The sequence below is a fragment of the Rhinichthys klamathensis genome, unplaced genomic scaffold (genome assembly GCF_029890125.1).
Source record: "Rhinichthys klamathensis goyatoka isolate OS25496 unplaced genomic scaffold, OSU_Roscu_1.1 h1tg000065l_1, whole genome shotgun sequence".
NCBI lineage: Eukaryota > Metazoa > Chordata > Actinopteri > Cypriniformes > Leuciscidae > Rhinichthys > Rhinichthys klamathensis.
Window position 1 is genome coordinate 1,033,581 of NW_026606608.1, and position 20,899 is coordinate 1,054,479.

The window sequence follows — 20,899 nt, forward strand, 5'->3', positions numbered from 1 at the left end:
CATTTAGTCTTTTTAAATGGCCATTTTAACGTTTGATTATTCTTTTGAACTCTTAATTTTAGTTTTATCTGTTTAGATCAGGGAATCTATATCGCTCAGCGTTCCTTCTCCCAAGGCCGCACGGCACACTCCCGTCAGTTCCAATAACCAATTCAGAGGTAATTTTGGCTAAATATCTGGGATCTGCCGTAATTCACACGTACACAATCGAAGACATATTCATAGCCCCCTTGAATGCCACCTCAGGAACTTAATTCAATAATTTACTTTAGCACTTATCTAAAGTAACATTAAATTAGGACAGAGGTATTTAGACGTACCCAAATCTAGGTTGCAGCATTAGCTGATTCTAGACGGAAACTACCCGTCTCCTCATTCAAGTACACTTAAAATGGTATCGGATATTAGCCGTCGCTAATCTGACGCGAAAGATGTGGAAATATACGAATCCAATAATCTATGGAAAAAACAGTCTTTCAGAGTCATTCAGAATTAATTCAAACGTAACCATTTACAAATTTGGTATGCGAAACAGCTCCCATAGAGTGGAGAGGTAAAGTCTACGTTCTCTAAAGCTTTGAATATGAAAAGGTTTTTTGTTTCAGGATTAATGAGATGCGCGTTCGTGGTTTCTGACTTTCAAATTCATTGTGAATCACATTATAACCACATTCAGCATAGAGACACACGCGTTTAATTCAGTTCACACAGGATACACGGCCTAGAATACAACATCAACAGCCTTTACCTAAGTGTTCCAAATACACAAACAGTAAAGCAATCCTGTGTTTAAAGAATAAACTTACAATTAGCCTATGTGCACATATTGCACAAACAACTATAAAGTGTGTTCTATGAGTGCATTACAATGTTTAAAGCACAACTCCAAATTTGAAAATACAAATTATTGCATTATTGCTTTTTAATCCCATCTGTGTTAAAGTGGAAGCTTTCAAATGCAATATAGAGTTTGTCAAGATTAGTTTAGAGTATTATTCAATGTGGCTTTTGTGCCCACCGGTGGGCCGGTCACGCAAAGGGTTAAGCATTTCTGAATGCAGCATGGCATTTAGCATTAGGTTTGTTTAAGTAGCATGGGCAATACCGTACTAGCATTTAGCTTAGTCTCCTTTTGGAGGCAGCATGGAAAATAGCATTTAGCTTAGCCATGAGATCCGCTTTTAGCCTGTAAATCATATCATCCTGTTTTCCCAAATTTAGCTTTTTATAAACAATGCATCGATCTGCCTTTTTATTTAAAAAATCACGTGTTCTCCGATTTCTCCGTTTACAAACTTAGATTTTTCTTTCTGTTGTTTGCCGATTCTCTGTGTTGCTAGTTCGTTTCAACAAAGCCAATACCACAATGGCGACAAACATGCGGCTGATTTGAAAACTTTTAAGCTGTTTTACAGCTCCTCATCAAGTAACGTTATACGAAAAACATTTGGAAGATGTTATTCCGATTTTAGGTTTCGTTTTTTGTTGCTTAGGCAAACAAGGATATCTTTAATCTATTAACAAGGGTTTTCATTCTTCATCTGCGCTGTCGCTTATCACGTCCTCACGTATTTCAGTTCTGGACTAAACAAAGGGCTTTCCTATAGCTACCCATAACAATGCAAACAACATTTTCTCAACATTTCTCAAGAGGGAAGAAAAAAATGACTTACCACAGCGGCAGAAGAAAGTGAAGATGTTCAAACCTCATGTTGATTTTAAAATCCCCATACTTTGCTGCAAAAGACGTTGCTCGCGAATTCATCTGTTGCGATCACGTCCCGGGGGTCACCAATTTGTAAGACCGTCTAATTCGATCCAAGGGCGGCATTCAAATTAGCGGTGAAGGTCTCAACGCGCGTTCCGTCTCTTCCAATGGCAAAAGGATTTTTTAATTAAATATAATACATTTTATCTTATGTATTAACTCGTTTCATCTGACTCCATAAATGAAAGTGTTTTTATGATATCTGTGCATCATTAAATATACGTAATGTTTGACTATTCCTTTTAACTCCAATGAAAATAAAGTCAAAGTCTGTTAGAATAATCAAATATAACAATTTATTATGTCAGGTAAATGTATTTTAACAATTCCATTATCAATTGAAAGATAATCAATGCAAATCATCAAATGTTTTAGGATTAGAGAAATAGATGCAAACCCAACATGAACTACATGAGCTAAACCTCACGGGCTATCTGAAATACAGAAAAAAAAGCCACGATCCCTTGCTGCCTTCCATTAAATAGCCAGACCTCATTTCATATGTAAACCTGTATTCACAGTGGAAATGTACTGTGTTCATCCCCCCAGACTTACTGGGGGCAGAAGTAAATTTACATGGTACCATTTGCTAACAGTGGAAATTAGCATTGAGTTCACACCTTGGGAGTAGGAGACCACATTCATTTGTGTGCCAGATATCCCTAAACTCTTAAAAAACCTTATTACCTTTTGTTTTATACTTTGGGAATGAGACATCTGAACCAGCCACCCTGAGACCTTTAAAATGATACCAAACATAATACTCAATGATAATCATTCACATCAAACCATAGATATTCTTATGTGAGTTTTTATGTGTCACTGCGAGAGTGGGGGATGCGGGGAAGAAGTGTGTGTGTGTGTGTGTGTGTGTGTGTGTGTGTGTGTGTGTGTGTGTGTGTGTGTGTGTGTGTGTGTGTGTGTGTGTGTGTGTGTGTGTGTGTGTGTGTGTGTGTGTGTGTGTGTGTGTGTGTGTGTGAGAGTTCAAATGTTAATTTGCCAAGGTCCTTTGTCTCATAGACCAGTGGTCTATCTCTTCACCCAGTTTCCAGTTTTCCAGTCTTACACAGCACTGTCCTTGTACACCATAATATTTTTTACTTTTACAATGTAATCCAAATAATTTCTTGAAAGATTTTTTTCTTTTTTTTTAAACAGACATCAAGAATCAGCCTGTGAATCTCAACAATGGTGACAATTATAAAGCATGTTGCAGTGCATTCTGGGTGCCACCTATCACATTCATGGCTCCCATCATGCATTGCTGCATGAATAAATAATGAGCTTATATTCAGAGGTGATCTGTTTGTCACCATTGCTGAGAATCATACTCTAATTCTGGATGTCTGTGTGTGCCTTCAAACGAAAAAAAAAGCATTTTTTATTTTAAATTGACTTGACTATTTGGATTTCATTGAAAAGGCTAAAAATGTTAATATAATTCACACGCTCAGTATTAATTTAACACTGGGGATTTTGCTGTGTGATTGGTTTATTGCACGTTACGCCCAAAACACCAATTACTTGTTAAGAGAATAGAGACAAAACACACCCATTACTCATTAAGAGAATAGAGACAAAACACACCCATTTCATTAACCCTCTGGGGACCAAGAACGCGCGTTTTGCTGTTTTTTTTTTCACATAGCAGCAACATAGACTTAAAATACTCCGTCATTTATGGTCATATAAATAAAATCAATACATGATTATAAACTATAGAGGGTCTTCTTTTTTTGTGTACACTCACATTAACATCAAAACCTTGTGTTTTTTTAAAAATAAATAAAATAAACAGGGTGCGCTTTCAGCCCACTCTGTCTCCACAAAAAAACTTCTGAAACATGTCTGGAAAATGAACGGAAACTCCGCTAATACTTATCACACAAACATGAAACATACGTCTAAAGAACGCTTTAAATTTCTACTTTTAAATAAAACAATTCACATTTAAAACAAATATTCTCCTGCAATGTAATCTGTCAAAAACTAAAGAGAAGTACAGTTTCTCCTGTCTCAGCTCATTATCGTTAATTTGTTCACACCCACTCGCAGAGCGCGCTATTCATAAGATAATGTGTTGAGGCCATTTGCAAAATAGATAAACGCCCCCAGGTAAATGCTGTAAACACACAATATTTTTTAGTCAGATTAAGATTCGTCTTGCGCGGCTATGAGGAATAATCCTGGGACATTTACCACAGAACAAGTGCTGGTATCACTTCGAGGAGGAGCAACAGATTCAGCTGAGAAGTGTAAGTGCTTTGTGCTTTGTTCTAATCGCGATATAGAATAACGTTAGTGTCTGTAAACGGACAAATAGCATATCCTACTGTTTAAATGTGAATTATGTTTCTCTGTGTGTGTGTGTGTGTGTGTGTGTGTGTGTGTGTGTGTGTGTGTGTGTGTGTGTGTGTGTGTGTGTGTGTGTGTGTGTGTGTGTGTGTGTGTGTGTGTGTGTGTGTGTGTGTGTGTGTGTGTGTGTGTGTGTGTGTGTGTGTGTGTGTGTGTGAATGAATGAATGAACGCACAGATACGCACTGTTACAGACGAAATAAAAGAACATTTCTTTGAATAGTTTTGGATAAAGTTTTTCAAATCAAATAAGCAAGCTTCAAAATAAAGACATCAAATAAGCTTATGTTTTGTCAATAAACTAATCAACTAAGATGTTTGTTCCAATGCAAGCTATATCAAAATAATGAATCCTCAACTTTGAAATATGTATGATCAAACTAAGACATTTATGGAAAAAGACTATTTTCTTTTCAAGATGTTTCCAACTCTAACTTTGAACTGAAATAAAACCATGTCTATATGGTGAAGGGTGTGTGATAGAAGTGTCCAGAGTATGCACCCTGTATTTTAAAGAAGAACATTTAATTATTTGCGATACATTATTCATTCACAAAGAATTCAGGGACATTATTCATTTCCCTAAAGGTTAGAGTTTTCCTCATTTTTTAAATTAAGGCATTAAGATTTTTTATTCCTCTTCTTAGTCAACTTTAGCATGGGTGTTTTCACTTATTCTAAGCAGTGTGTGTGTGTGTGTGTATATACACTACCGTTCAAAAGTTTGGGGTCAGTGAGAATTTTATTTTTATTTTTTGGAGGAAAGAAATCAATACTTTTATTTATCAAGGAATAATTAATTTGATCGAAAGTGACAGTAAAGACATTTATAATGTTACAAAAGTCTTTTGAACTTCCTATTCATCAAAGAATCCTAAAAAAAAAAAAAAACTGTACAACTAACAGACCAACAACTGTTTCAACATTGATAATAATAATAAATGTTTCTTGAGCATCAAATCCTCATATTATACTGATTTGTGAAGGATCATTTGACACTGAAGACACTGACACTGGTGATGCTGAAAATTCAGCTTTGATCACAGGAATAAATTACACTTTACTATATATTCACACAGAAAACAGCTGATTTACACTGGAATAATATTTAATACTATAACCGATTTTTGTTGTATTTTTAATCAAATAAGCGCAGCCATGGTTAGCAGAAGAGAATTCTTTTAAAAGTATTTAAAATCGTACCGACCCCAAACTTTTGAACGGTAGTGTATATATAATTAAAAAGCAATTTTAACCAGAAACCAGTCCTTTGTTGTGTATCTTTGGATTATGTTGTGTTGTAAATAAATCCAAACAATCTAAAAGCCATTCTTTTTTTAATCTCCTCATTCTTTGTGCAAGGCTCCTCATAAGGGCCTGATAGCACCTAATAGGGCCATTATGGGAGGGTCTTTGTCTTTCTCAGGTGTGAAATTCCATACATATTAATGAGAGATCACGCCTCCTCGCATAAAGCTTTCTCACACTAAACACGTCATACACATTATAAAAGACTTTATTGACTTATCTGAATGAGTAGTCAGGATGATTCTCACATAGTTTTGGAGCAAATATTCTAGGCTATGTGATACAATTTTCAAAAGTCTTGTGAATAAATAATCAATATGTGTTTTGTGGCCTTATTTCAGAAACTTTTATTTTTAAGTTTTTCAATAACCATGCATAAATAATACTCTCTCAAAAATACAAACATGTACATACATGTTGCTCAAATATTATGGTAGCCCCGTTTGTGCTATATAGAGTGAATTTACACCGTTGCCATTAACATGTTTATAAATAACTGAAAAAAGCACAAATGTCAGTGCATGTCAAAACATCCCAATGGCCTCAAAAAACCCTTGGTCCCCAGAGGGTTAAGAGAATAGAGACAAAACACACCCATTACTCATTAAGAGAATAGGGACAACCCTTTTAGACCATGCGCCGGGAGCGCAGACCATTTTTCCCGTCGTTAAACTAGCAAAAGTGGATTCGGAAACGCCAAAAGTGCATTGTGCCGAACGCTTTAGACCATGCGCTTAGATCCTTAAAATAGGGCCCACTAAATTAATAGTGTTTGTGTTTAATATTTTGAGACTGTAAATTTCATTGTCAACAACTTGTTCAAATAACATATGCATGTCCTGCATTTCAGTAAAAACAATGCTGACGGTTTCCAGACCATCATTATTGTCCTCTGGAAATATAGCCTTCAATAACTTGTTCATGGCTTTAGTCTTGGTCCTCCATGCATAATATTTTGGGCACATTATCACACCAGCTGTGATCAATCTTTCTGGCACTTCATATAGGGTTAAACCTACAATAAGAAGCACTAAAGTAAAAATGCATTAATTTCCACTAAAGTCCTTAGGAAACTTTACAGTAGTTCACACTTGAATACGCTTAAGTGTGGTTCTGCCTTAACAGATGACATCACTCTTACTGTGGATGGAAAAGACACATATGAAGAAGTGAAAAGGTCTGGTAGGTACAGGTAAGCCCATCACACACCTGGCTTTAATGCTGCTGGTGTTGTGCACGTTTAGTCCGGTTCTCACCAGAGTTGATGTTTGCAGAGAGTGTAAGAGGACTCAGGGAGTGTCCACTACTGACCTGGTGGGCCGCATGCTTCTCATGACCAAAGCTCATCACAGCAACATGGTGAGGCCACAGACGCACACGAATAATACAAGTGTATGAGCGTCAGACACCACAAATCGTAGAGACCTCAAACTTGTATGTACAATGGACATTTATTTCTTTATCCTTCTTTCCTCTTTAGGGCAGTTCAGACTATCAACAACACACAGACAACTTTGGAAGAGTGAGTGTTTTATTCCCTTTGGCTCTTCTTGTAGAAACAGAGAATTACTTCCTCTGTCAGTGATGTCACTTACACTTGACACAAATATCACCGAAAATATGTTTCTAGCCATTAGTTTGCATTGCCAACAGAGCCAAGAAGCTGGAATGGTTCATTGATTAAATACTGTAATGAGACCAAAGCATTTTTGTTGCTGCTTGTTTATTTATCTCACAATTGAAGTTTTAAAAGTGTTATACTTCAGCATTCAAGTTGCATACCATAGATAATATTTAAATAGAAAATTGTCAGATCTAAACAGCAACAAAAAATGACTTTTGAAATTACAATTTTAATTGTAAAAGTTATACATTTCCGAGTTATACATTTCCATAAGTAAAATTACAAAAAAATGTATAACAGATGGCTGGAAGTGATGGTTTATAGTTTAAAAAGTTTAAAATATTATTATTTTTCTGACACACAGCTACTATTTTGCTTTTTTACATCAACTGGGGTCATATGGATTACTTTCATATTCATTTTGTGTGGTTATTGAAGTGTCTACTTTAGAGGTCCTTGCTTTATGTGGACTCACAAAGATGGATTATTTTTCTAAAAATCTTTGTTTGTGTTCATCTGAAGAAAGAAAGCCATATACATCTGGGACGAGGGCATGAGGGTGAGTAAAATCATTTTTGGCTGGAGTATCACAAACAGGGATGGTAAATACAGTGGTTTCAAACTTTCAACGTGTAAGTGATATAATAAACCAAAGACAGTAAATACCATTCTGTGTTATAATTTGCTTTATGTATTCAAGATCATGGTTGGCTATAGTTAGATTATCACAAACGCAAAGGGATAGATAACCAGTATAGTAAACCAATATAATTCCTTTTAATTATTGTATATCAGAGATTAACTCTTTCCCTGCCATCGTTTTTTTTTTAAGTTGCCAGCCACCAGCAGTTTTGATAATTTTCACAAATTTTCATGGCTCCCAGAATATTTGTTTTTATGAATATCTGAACTTGCAGTATATCAAAAGAAACAACTCTGCTTTAAACCAAAAAAGCGTTTTATTCTAGCTTCGTGCATTTTTTTTATTAACATTTGAATGTGGTTAAGTGCCATTAAAAAGCAACATTTTGAGCAAAAAGCTGAGAAAATAATGTTTTTGTCAAAGACTACGTCTGGATCAGTTTCAGAATAATGATAAAAACACTGATGGAGTCGATCAGTCCATCAACACCACTACCCTTTCTGGGTCGACATTTCATTCAGTAACGTTATGCAGTTTAGATGTACATGCTGTTTAATGTTGATGATTGTGTTATGTTAGATTATGCATATGATTACCCTTACGGAACAAAAATATATTTCCTATATATGAGTTATCAATATATTAAACAGTTTGACAGTATATTTGAAAATATACGGAATAATATATTGTGTTAATATATTACAATATATTGAATAATACATAAGGAATTGCCGCTTTTCATATATTGAAAAATATGTGACAATATATTTACTAATATATCATAATGTATGTAATTTAATTTTCAGTGATACTTTATAATATATAGATGTATATGTGGTACTGCATGTGCACGATATTTCAGATATATTTACTTATGCAACATAAACACATTTATAGAGAAATATTTAATGTAATATATTTCTAATATTTTCTAAATTATTTACATTTACATTTCTCACACACAACAGAACACCTTTTAAATCAAAAAATAATAGAGCATTAAAAACTAACAGATATCCCCTATATTAATATTGAGCAAAAAACATTAAATAACAATTTTCACAATTCATTTCAACATGCTCTTCTTTAACAGTCAGAAGCAAAGCATGCTGGGAACTAGAAGTCTGTTGTAACTCATTACGTGAATGTGTGTACATATATGTGTGAACATTCACATTTATATGGGAACATGTATGTGCAATATATGTACACAATAAAGGATAAAACTTTGTGAATATTACATGTAATGCTATTTTTGTCTTCATTTATAAATATTTTATATTCATTAATATATAGCCATACATGGTCAATGCATATATTGCAGTATATTGAAAAATATAAGTACTAGTTTCCCATATATGGAAATCTATTATGTAATATATCGCATTATATTTTGCAGTATATTCCCACATAATTTTTTTTCCGTAAGGGTATGCTATCGCTTATTTCTGCGTCTTCTTCTCCTGTGTTTAGATCAGGAGATTTTCTGTACTCTTTCAGAAGACGTGTAATAGCGCCCTCTAGCGTATAACAGTGAAAACACGGATAGCTGAAAAATTCTGTCAATGGCGTTGAAGCATTTTCTCACAAATTACGGAAATTTCCATCAATGGCGGAAAAAGAGTTAAATTCTAAACACAACATTGACCAAAAAAATTCACATACGCCAATGATGTAGGAAGCACTTCTAAACCTTCTAAACCTGGTAGATTGTAAGTGACGTCACTGAAAGAGGAATGATTTCATCGTAACCCCTCATTTGGCATATATTGCTGTAATGTCTTTTTGTTATCATTTCTGTACCGTTGGCCACAGGGTCCTAAGGGCCACAGTCCCTGGACAGGAGTGTCACAGTTCCTGCAGACGTCTCAGAAAATCATCCAGTTTGCCTCGGGCCAGGAGCCGCAGCCGGGAGACACCATCATCTATGTGGCGGGAGCTTTCGACCTGTTCCGTATCCTTTCATGCTTACAGACAATACTTACTGCTCCCAAAGTTCCCCTGTTAAACTCAAAAGAACAAATACTGTAAAATATCCAGAGTTATCTTCTCTATAATGAAGACTGGGGCTGTTAAAATCAATATATTGATTTTAAAAAGCTGGTGGAAGGGAATATTCTCAGCAAGCACAGGATGACGTTGGATTTTGGTTGAAAAAGAAAGTCGGGTTGACGTCTAAATCCAAAGTTTGTTTGACGTCAAGCTCTGGTGGTAATAAATACACACAAAACATTTTTTTTAAAGGGTGAAATGCATGGCAGTACCCTTATTACCAGCTCTACTTATTATTAACCAGATTGACTTTATTTCTGTCAGACGTCTACAGAAGTTGTTGACAATTAACAGAGGTTTAGATGTTTCGTTTGAAGTCACCATCATTGTGATCAGTGTTATTTTAGTTGTTCAGTTAGACTCTTGACTTTGTAACATTAGTTTGTCTCTTGCTGATGTGTTAGTATGGCAAGAACTGCAAGATCAATTATGTTCAGATGCTATTGGCTACTTGATGATGATAATAAAGACATGATCACCATATAGTGTTTGATTCACTGATCATGTTCAGAGTCTTTTCATTGTTTAGATATCATGTTATTAATTTCACATTTTTGATTGTAATAGTCCTGTGATTGTCCAGCAGTGATCTAATCTGAGGGATTGTGCAGTAAAAAGTTTAGTTACAGACATTAAATAATCAGCGTATGAATCTCAATAACGGTGACATGCTTCATGCCGCAATGGATTCTGGGTGCATCATACAAAACTCATCTATGGCTCCCAGAATGCATTGTGGCATCAAACATGTCACCATTGTTGAGATACATATGCTGATTATTGATGTCTGAGTGAGTCTTATAGATGATGGAGTTCAAAATGTTTAGTGGAAAACAGAGAATTTCAGGCTTGCAAAAAAACATGAATAAAACAAAATGATATTGAATCCAACGAATAGATACTGGATGTCATCAGTGAATCAGACCACTATATGATGCATATATCATACATCAAGTAAACCAAATCATCTGATCAAATTTTCTTTTGCTTTTCTCACCATAACAAAACCAGTTACAGCTGTCAGTGGATAAACTAATGGAATATCAAATTAAAGGAGGCATTGATCACCATAATGGTGACTTTATTCAATAAAACCAACATCTAAACCTCTGTTAATCTCAATAAGAGCTTCTGAAGACGTCTGACAAAAATAAAGTCAGTCTGGTTAGGCGGGTTGTATAAGTGAAGTTGGTAATACTGTTTTTGTGGTTTAATCCTCCTCCGCTGAGATCTTCAGAGATTTAATGTGCTGCCATGCATTTCAACCTTTTTTGCAGTGCAGTGCTTATTCCAACCAAAATTTAACGTCTATCTGACGTTGGAGCTTGACGTCAAACAAACTTTGGGTTTAGACGTCAACCCGACTTTCATTCTCAACCAAAATATGACAGTCCTGATGTCACGTTGACATACTTTGTTTGCTCTGACGTCACTAAATAACAAGGTATGTGTTCTGATGGCTCACACAAAGACTGAACAGACAAAATCAAAACGACTGAATTTTGGTGTAAATTATTCATTTAAGGTATGTCAGCAGAAGATCTGGTGGGCACCGGTTACCCACAACATCGTCAGGAAACTATTACAGTCTGCTTGGAAAGTTGTATAGTTAGCAGCTGTCATTACTTCATGAATAGCCGGTAACAACATGGACATTTAAAACACTTCTTGAGACCCTTGCGTTCTTTTCCACCTTGCTTTGGATGCACGTGTGTATGCCTCCTAAGACGATGTTAATGTTGTCCTTTTTTACCCAATGCACATCAGACATCGGCCATGTGGATTTCCTGGATGCAGTGTCCAAGCTTTCAGAGAAGCCATATGTTATTGTGGGGTTGCACTTTGATCAGGTAGGCTAGATATCTAGGAAAGTCTTTGATATATCCCAGATAGCAACATTTTTTCGGCCCACATCTGGCACAGGTGGAATGATGATCCGGCCCGTATGCATGACGTCCCTTGGGTGGCTCACTCCTGTTTGCCAGATCTGGGCCACAAGCAGGCCATAGCAATGCCACATGTCAGCCAAGAGCAAAGAAATAAACCACAACTGGACCTTATCTTATAATATATAAGACCTTATAATACACACACACACACACACACAATTGTTTTCTCAGTTGAGCATAATGCTCATTATTATTGGAAGAGATGTGTGAGAAGCAGGAGTAACTGCATGTTTGTATGCTTTTTACTATTATTCTAGGAGGTAAATCGTTACAAGGGAAAAAACTATCCCATCATGAACATCCATGAGAGGACTCTGAGTGTGCTGGCCTGTCGAGTGAGTGTTGATCTGATATCTGTTAATGCCTGTTTATGTCTTGAAATGAAATGTGTAATATGAATTTCTTTCATTTGTCTTCAAATCTCTCAGTATGTCTCTGAGGTTGTTATAGGAGCACCATATGCTGTAACAAAAGACTTACTGGAACATTTTAAGGTATCCCCTTCTTTTAATGTGTTGAATTTGACTTCTGACTTTTAGTCAGACCTGCTTGACAGAGTTGGAAAACGTGTAGCCATATCGGCCACACTGTAAAACCTTGCTGTAAAGAAAATGGCCATGTTCTGACGTTATCATACAATTTTCCATTAAAACAGTAATATACCGTAGAAAACAATGCATTCAGGGTAATATTTGTCATTTTATAGAAAATAGCCTACATGAATATACTGTGAATTAACAGTGCTCAAAGTCGACACTCTGAGGGTATAAAGGGTGTGATTTTGAACACAGCCTCTGTCACTATTCTCTACATTAGTTCAATATACAGGTCCTTCTAAAAAAATTAGCATATTGTGATAAAGTTCATTATTTTCCATAATGTAATGATAAAAATTAAACTTTCATATATTTTAGAATAATTCCACACCAACTGAAATATTTCAGGTCTTTTATTGTTTTAATACTGATGATTTTGGCATACAGCTCATGAAAACCCAAAATTCCTGTCTCAAAAAATTAGCATATTTCATCCGACCAATAAAAGAAGTGTTTTTAATACAAAAAAAAGAGTCAACCTTCAAATACTTATGTTCAGTTATGCACTCAATAGTCAATACTTGGTCGGGAATCCTTTTGCAGAAATGACTGCTTTAATGCGGCGTGGCATGGAGGCAATCAGCCTGTGGCACTGCTGAGGTGTTATGGAGGCCCAGGATGCTTCGATAGCGGCCTTAAGCTCATCCAGAGTGTTGGGTCTTGCGTCTCTCAACTTTCTCTTCACAATATCCCACAGATTCTCTATGGGGTTCAGGTCAGGAGAGCTGGCAGGCCAATTGAGCACAGTAATACCATGGTCAGTAAACCATTTACCAGTGGTTTTGGCACTGTGAGCAGGTGCCAGGTCGTGCTGAAAAATGAAATCTTCATCTCCATAAAGCTTTTCAGCAGATGGAAGCATGAAATGCTCCAAAATCTCCTGATAGCTAGCTGCATTGACCCTGCCCTTGATAAAACACAGTGCACCAACACCAGCAGCTGACATGGCACCCCAGACCATCACTGACTGTGGGTACTTAACACTGGACTTTAGGCATTTTGGCATTTCCTTCTCCCCAGTCTTCCTCCAGACTCTGGCACCTTGATTTCCGAATGACATGCAAAACTGAACAACAGTCCAGTGCTGCTTCTCTGTAGCCCAGGTCAAGCGCTTCTGCCGCTGTTTCTGGTTCAAAAGTGGCTTGACCTGGGGAATGCGGCACCTGTAGCCCATTTCCTGCACACACCTGTGCACGGTGGCTCTGGATGTTTCTACTCCAGACTCAGTCCACTGCTTCCGCAGGTCCCCCAAGCTCTGGAATCGGTCCTTCTCCACAATCTTCCTCAGGGTCCGGTCACCTCTTCTCGTTGTGCAGCGTTTTTTGCCACACTTTTTCCTTCCCACAGACTTCCCACTGAGGTGCCTTGATACAGCACTCTGGGAACAGCCTATTTGTTCAGAAATTTCTTTCTGTCTTACCCTCTTGCTTGAGGGTGTCAATGACTTCTGGACAGCAGTCAGGTCGGCAGTCTTACCCATGATTGCAGTTTTGAGTTATGAAACAGGCTGGGAGTTTTTAAAAGCCTCAGGAATCTTTTGCAGGTGTTTAGAGTTAATTAGTTGATTCAGATGATTAGGTTAATAGCTCGTTTAGAGACCCTTTTCATGATATCCTAATTTTTTGAGACAGGAATTTTGGGTTTTCATGAGCTGTATGCCAAAATCATCAGTATTAAAACAATAAAAGACCTGAAATATTTCAGTTGGTGTGCAATGAATCTAAAATATATGAAAGTTTAATTTTTATCAGTACATTATGGAAAATAATGAACTTTATCACAATATGCTAATTTTTTGAGAAGGACCTGTAGTCCACTTGACAGAGTGAATGAAAAGAAGTGAGTGAATTCAGACACTGATGAACACTTGATAAGCAGAATCACTGAAAGACAAGAACAGAAAAAATAGAAGAGACCAGCAGAAACACAAGAACTGACTTCCAGCCACACCAATTAGTGTGAAACCAATTTACAAACCAGTTTAACATAAAAAAAATTTCATACATGTACAGAAGTTCTTAATGAGAATTAACAGAGCTTTAGATGATGTTTTATTGAAAATAATAAAGTTTTCAACACAAGATCAGTGAGTCAACACAAGATCACTGATTTTCAACACAAGATCAGTGAGTCACCATTATGGTGATTAGTGTTTGCTTTAGTTGGGCTCTTGACTCTTTAACATTATTTTTTCTTCAGCAGCTTTGACAGTGAGTTTATAAAACACATTTATTAAGGCAAGAAAAAACCAAGAGAATATCAAAAACGAAATTCTATAGTGCTAAAACCATTTTGATCTATTGCATGACTTAAACACACAGACATCACCAATCAGCATATGAATCTCAACAATAGTGACAATCAAAAGTTTCATGTCGCAATGCATGCTAGTTACCAGAATAGTACAAAACTCCCAGTATGCACTGCAGCATGAATAAATTATGCAGCTGAATGGTCTTTTTATATTGCCACCATTGTTGAGATTCATGTGCTAAATGAGGCTGTAGCTCTATGGTGTGTTTTAAACAAAATCCTTAATTATAACTGTATGCCGCTCTTGCTGTTGTTTTAGAGTAGTGGTAATGTAAAATTTATGTCTCTTAATAATGTGACACTTTGGATAAGGGATTAAACAAGATCAGTGAGTCAATTGCTACTTGATGGTTGTCATCATCAATACATAACATTTAGCATTCAATGATCATCGTCTTTTTTCCCCCATAACAAATATGTTACCAAAAAAAAGGCTGTTAAACAGTTTAAGGGTCAAGAGCCCAACTAACACAAACACTGATCCTCCATAATGGTGGCATTTAACCAAACATTTTCAACTAAACATCAACACTGGTTGTATTATGTGTAATGGCTGGAAGTCAGTTGTAGGTTTTGTGTTTCTGCTCGTCTCTTCTTTTTTCTGTTCTTGTTGTTCCTCTTTCCTTCAGTGATTCTGCTTGTTAACAGGAGGTGTTCATCACTAATGCTCATAATCACTTACATATTCACTTAATTATCTTACTACAATTGTAAGTTAAAAATCAGTTATATACTGGCAACACTGTTTGTGGGTCACTATTGTGCTGAAGAGTAGAGCCTGTGCTTCAGTCCAGAAGAAGATCTAGAAACACTAATGATTTGCTGCATGTTGCATTATTTAACAGGGAGTGACTGTCTAGTTGCTGATCCAGTAAAAAATCTCTTTATTTAAAATATTTTTTTAGTGGACTCAAATTAAATAAGTTCACAGTAATAATAGGCTCGCATTATAAATATTAGTTTTTAAATCTAATGGCAGTTGAACAATTTAAATGGTAAATGGACTGCATTTATATAGCGCTTTCACAGACCCAATGGCCACCAAAGCGCTTTACATATTGCCTCACATTCACCCATTCACTCACTCATTCATACACCGACGGCGGTGTCAGCGATGCAAAGCGCCATCCAGCTCGTCGGCAGCAGCTGGGGTTAGGTGTCTTGCTCATGGACACCTCGACACTTGGTCTGTCGGTTTCTGCAAATGAAATGAATTAACTCGAGTTTTAATTTAGTGCATGGTATCTTTACTGCAACATACTGTAGATTACAGTAAAAAACTAAAAATTTGACCTGTAAATTAATGGTGTTGCAGTCATGCCATCTGAGACTGAGACTACCTTTTGCCTGTGTAAACGTGGCCATAGAGTAATACACTGTCCTCATGGTGTAGGTAGACCTGGTGTGCCATGGCGAAACTGAAGTGTTTCTAGACAGAGATGGATCAGACCCATATGCTGTAAGTGCCACATCAATAATTACTCAAAATACAGCACAATACATCTGATTTACAAAATTACTGACAACATTTGATCATCTGTGCATGTTTTCCATACACAGGTACCCAGGAAAATGGGAATATTGCGGACAGTGGATAGTGGAAACAGTCTCACCACTGACAACATTGTGCAGAGGATCATCAAAAACAGGTGTTGCAATTATCTCTGTAATAATGTGCATACTGTGCGTATTAAATCTTGACAAAACACATCAATCGAAAGTTATGCATGAAAAGTTATGTTTTATTTTTCAAATGTTTTGTCAGTGGAGTCAGGCAATTATTTTACACTGCAAAAAATTAGGTCTATTTGTCTCCATTAAAAAATAGCCTATATAAACTTCCTAAAAAATATGTTTACTTCTAGGCAAAATTGCATACATTTGGATTTGCTTAAAGCAATTAAAAATACTATTTGGCCAGTGGAAAAGATTGAGAATAACTCTTCTCTGAAAACTTTCACTTAAATGTTATACAATTTTGATTTATTTATTCTAAAATAAGTCAAGGATACTGAATGATTTTTGGTAATGTAATGTGACAGCACATAGTCTTTATCTCATATTTTCCTAATGTCTTGTATGTTAAACAAGTACAGTATCATACAGTATGCAGATGATGATAGGCATTGTAAAACGAGGCTTTGTAAGCTCCATATCTGGTTATTTCGGGGAGGAGATGGGGATGTATGTACACACAATTTTCCGCTGACTAGGTTTATAAAGAGAATTTTGTGCAGGTTCTGGCAAAATCTAGCTTTTGTGCATATGCACACTTTTAGGATGAAATCTACAGAAAGTGTTGTACACGAGGCCCCTGGTCTGTGCTCCAAAGTGTGGATACAGGTTAAATGTTTCAGCTTCAAAACAAGATGAGCTCTTTTGACTGCATCTATAACATGCTGTTTTGACAAATTTATTTCAATTCATATCTCAGTATACATAGCTATATCAATTGTAAACATGTTTAATGCACTTACAATGGTTCAGTTTCAGACATTTGCAACTCGTATCTTTGTCAAAGTGCCTATATTACTACATCAACAACAACAACAAAAACTACTTTTAGACATGTTTTGGCCATATCCTATGGCATGTATAACAGCTTACTGTACAACCTCATAACAGAAGTAGTTTTATGTCATGTTAAATGATAAAATGTTGTGGCTATACTTCCAAAACTCCAAACATTTCAATTATAAATTAAGTTGTAGAAATGCACTATTCACTGTCAGGTTTGAGTAAAATAGCAATAGAAAGCAAGTAATATTTGGCTGGTCATGTGAGATGTTGAAATGAACAAACACTGTCAGCAATTACCAATGCAACGCTAGTATTATTATACCTCTTGTTCCTGCCAGGTTGCTGTTTGAGGCAAGAAACCAGAAAAAGGAGGCCAAAGAGATGGCAGTAATCCAGGCCATGAAGCGACAAGAAGAGGAGAGAGCACAGGCTGTGCAGTAGGGGGAAAACACATGCTCAAAGACTAACAAAACCCAGTACATGCAGTTGACTCTTTTCTAATGTTTCTTCTACATACTGGACTTACATACTTTCACAACACCAGCAGCTGGAAGCACCTTTTATTGCTGAATTAGCACGTGTTGTTTTGGGAGCTGTGTGTTTAACCCAATCTCATGGGGAAACGCAACTATTTTACGAGGTGGCGATTTCGTCTGAATTCATGCAATGTGAAAACATCCAATTTCGAGGGGAAAAAAGCAATCCACCCCTAGCTAACCAAACCTCAAACATAACCGTCAATGTGGCATAAGCAGATCGTATGAAAATGTATGAATGAGATAGCACGAATTCTTACCTATTAGCCACCGGTTTGCCAAAACGTAAAATAATTACGACCTACCATGAGATTGTGTCGGTGTGTGACATCTGTTTTCGTGAATCCCTCCCACTCTCCACACTCAAATGACCTCTTCATCGTGTCCTTCCTCATCATCAGTCTGATCAGATCACTGAGGAAGAAACCAAGATGACTTACATGACCGTTACCTCTACATGCAAGTCCGGAGACTCCTTTTTCGCTTCGAAAGCAACACTCCTGAATCCACTGGAAGAGCATTACAGTCTTCTGTCCAAACATGTATTCATGATAAATTATTAATATATATATCTGTCATAATCAATGGCTAATCCTCATATGAATTTTTTTTTTAATTGTAAAGCACTCCAGCAAATTAAACTGTACTATAAAATAATTAATAGCTAGGACATGCTATTTAACACACATGCATTTTAATGTTCTTAAAAACCCTTTATTATTTTTAACAGAATTGTATTTCCTTAACCTTACTTCAAAAGGATAAAGGAACATGTTTCAGATGGCTCTTTTGTTAGATGGATTTTCCTCTATGTCACATTATTGTGGTTAAGGGGATAGTTTATCCAAAAAGAAAAAATCTGTCGTCCCAGCTAACAAAGTTTTGTTCTAAGAATGTTTTCCAAATATTCTGTTTTGGTTATGGACTGTCCAGTTTTTTTAATGTCAGTGGAATGCTTTTTTTAAGGTTATATGATGTTCCTGAAACATTCTGTCAACTTAATTTTTTATTAACAACTCAACAATCTTCACAGTAAAATTCTCAGTGTAAATGAACACTACTGTTCTAATATCTATATGGGTCCAATCTAAAGAGTGTTAAAGTAACACTGAAACAAATGCAGTTAACTAAGTGATTAAAGTTTGACTTTATTTCTGTCATATGTCTACCGAAGTTCTTATTGAGGTTTTGATGTTGATGTTTTATTAAATGTGTTTTCTTTGTAGTCACAATTATGGTGATCAGTATTTGCTTTAGTTGGGCTTTGGTCATTGACTTTTGTTAGTTTACTTCTCTTTCAGCAGTTGCAATAGTGTTTCTGCATTGATTAAAAAGGGATTGATGAAAAAGCAGATCAACATGTCTGCTGTAATAGCAATCAAATTACTGCATTAAAGTGGTTTAAACAACTGCTTTTTCTGTAGTTTCATGACTGACTTAAATATTTATGAAGTTGAAGCATTAATGAACATAAAAAAGTCGGAATAAACACATTTAGCTGTTGTGATAGAAAGATGCATTAACACTGAACTTCTGAGACCTTCCATAAATGCTACAACATCTTTTGTGCACCAATTGAGACATATTAATGATTAACTTACATTTTTGTATCCATGTTGGAATATATGTATTTATAATTTGCATAGATATGCATTAGAATTTCGTTGACTTCTCAGTTTATCTTTCAAAGCTTTGACTATATCCTCATGAAGCTAGACATGAGTGTCCATTTTTATCATTTGTTCATCGCCACTATACATTGAACATAAGATTAGAAGAAGCCCAACACCACTTACAGTGAACAGAGTTCAATCACTAAGTCACTGATATTGTTATTTGCAGCAATAAAGCAACCTGTGTGAGGGTGTGTTGTATATGTTGTATGTTGATAAATATGGTTTATTTTAACCTAGGGTATTTCCCATGAATGTGTCTATTGTGGTCATGATAACATGCACTCTCTTCATCTCTGTTGCAGAGATTTAAGGAAATTACAAGTCGTGCAAAGTGGCGTATTCCAGGTCGACTAGAACAAGTGACCTGCAGCTTTACCAAATACAAAAACAATTTAAAAACAAACAGATTTTAACATGACTCAAAGGAAGGACGGAAATTATCCACCTGAAAAGGACATGTTGCTAACATTTTCCTACCAAGACTGACTGAATCACCCTCTATTAGGCCTGATTCTAAATCTCAATACAGAGGTAATATGAGATTAAAACATACTTACTACTCTCTTCTTCGCTTGTCTCTGAGTTTGTCTTATATACAGTAGCAGCTGATCTGAAAAACAACACATTTTAATTAATATTTCACCAAAAAAACAGGCAGGCAAATGATGATTAATGGTTTGTTTGTTTTTTTCAGAATGACAGTGCGCTGAGTACCATGTACCTAATATAATCAAAACCCTTCACAGCCTCAGCAGTTTCAGATCTATGCTCTCTTTTAAGCATCCCTTTTAACAATTTAATCTGTGTAGCCATTTGTAATTTAAAAATATATATTAGACCTATTGACCTATCATAATCTCCGGAGCTTATTATGACCTATGACTTTTGCAAATGTTTGTGATATTTATGTTGCACCGGTTATCTGATTAATAGCTTTGCTCATTTTGAACTCTGACATCGCAAATTCAAACTCCCCGGGCCCATTTTGACGTTTCAGATCTGTAGACGGGTGGCATCCTCCTCCTCTTCCACATTCCCTCACAGGGCTGTTTTCTGGCTGCTCCCCGTCTCTATGAGCAAGTGAGAAAAAAAAGATTCTAATGTCAAAATAAGTATTGTAAGTTACCGAATAACCCTCTATTAGGCCTGATTCAAAATCTCTACAACAGAGGTGATATGAGATTAAAACATACTTATACTCTCTTCTGTGCTTGGCTCTGCACTCTGATTTTAGTTTGTCTTATATAGCAGCTTTTCTGAAAAAATACAGTCCGTAGCTTTTTTGGGTTAAAAATTATCCAAAATAAACTCGAGGAAGTACAATCGAGCTGTCTGGTTAGACAGTGTACAAAACTCTCTGTTTGCCTTAGCTCGATTTAAACCGGTAAGCTTGTAATAATGTTTTTTATTCCAGTGGTACTGGTGGATTTCCACGGGAGATTCGAGGATGTCTTTGAGTCATTACGTCACATATGTACACATAAAGAAGAGTCTCTGCTAGTAGACTATATTGAGTCATTACGTCACATATGTACACATAAAGAAGAGTCTCGGCTAGT

At 36.1% G+C, this 20,899-nt stretch overlaps 1 protein-coding gene across 1 annotated transcript in view; it reads left to right on the forward strand.

The window, feature by feature from the left end:
- Nucleotides 1-19,077, forward strand: part of pcyt2 (phosphate cytidylyltransferase 2, ethanolamine) — a 47,358-nt gene extending 28,281 nt beyond the window's left edge. Inside the window, exons 4-13 of the mRNA XM_056249968.1 lie at nt 6,557-6,623; nt 6,706-6,790; nt 6,912-6,953; nt 9,514-9,652; nt 11,518-11,600; nt 11,957-12,034; nt 12,128-12,193; nt 16,002-16,067; nt 16,169-16,257; nt 17,467-19,077. Coding sequence (XP_056105943.1) covers nt 6,557-6,623; nt 6,706-6,790; nt 6,912-6,953; nt 9,514-9,652; nt 11,518-11,600; nt 11,957-12,034; nt 12,128-12,193; nt 16,002-16,067; nt 16,169-16,257; nt 17,467-17,569 — 818 coding nt within the window. The 3' untranslated portion in view covers nt 17,570-19,077. The remainder of the gene's footprint in view (nt 1-6,556; nt 6,624-6,705; nt 6,791-6,911; nt 6,954-9,513; nt 9,653-11,517; nt 11,601-11,956; nt 12,035-12,127; nt 12,194-16,001; nt 16,068-16,168; nt 16,258-17,466) is intronic.
- Nucleotides 19,078-20,899: the final 1,822 nt, after the last annotated feature.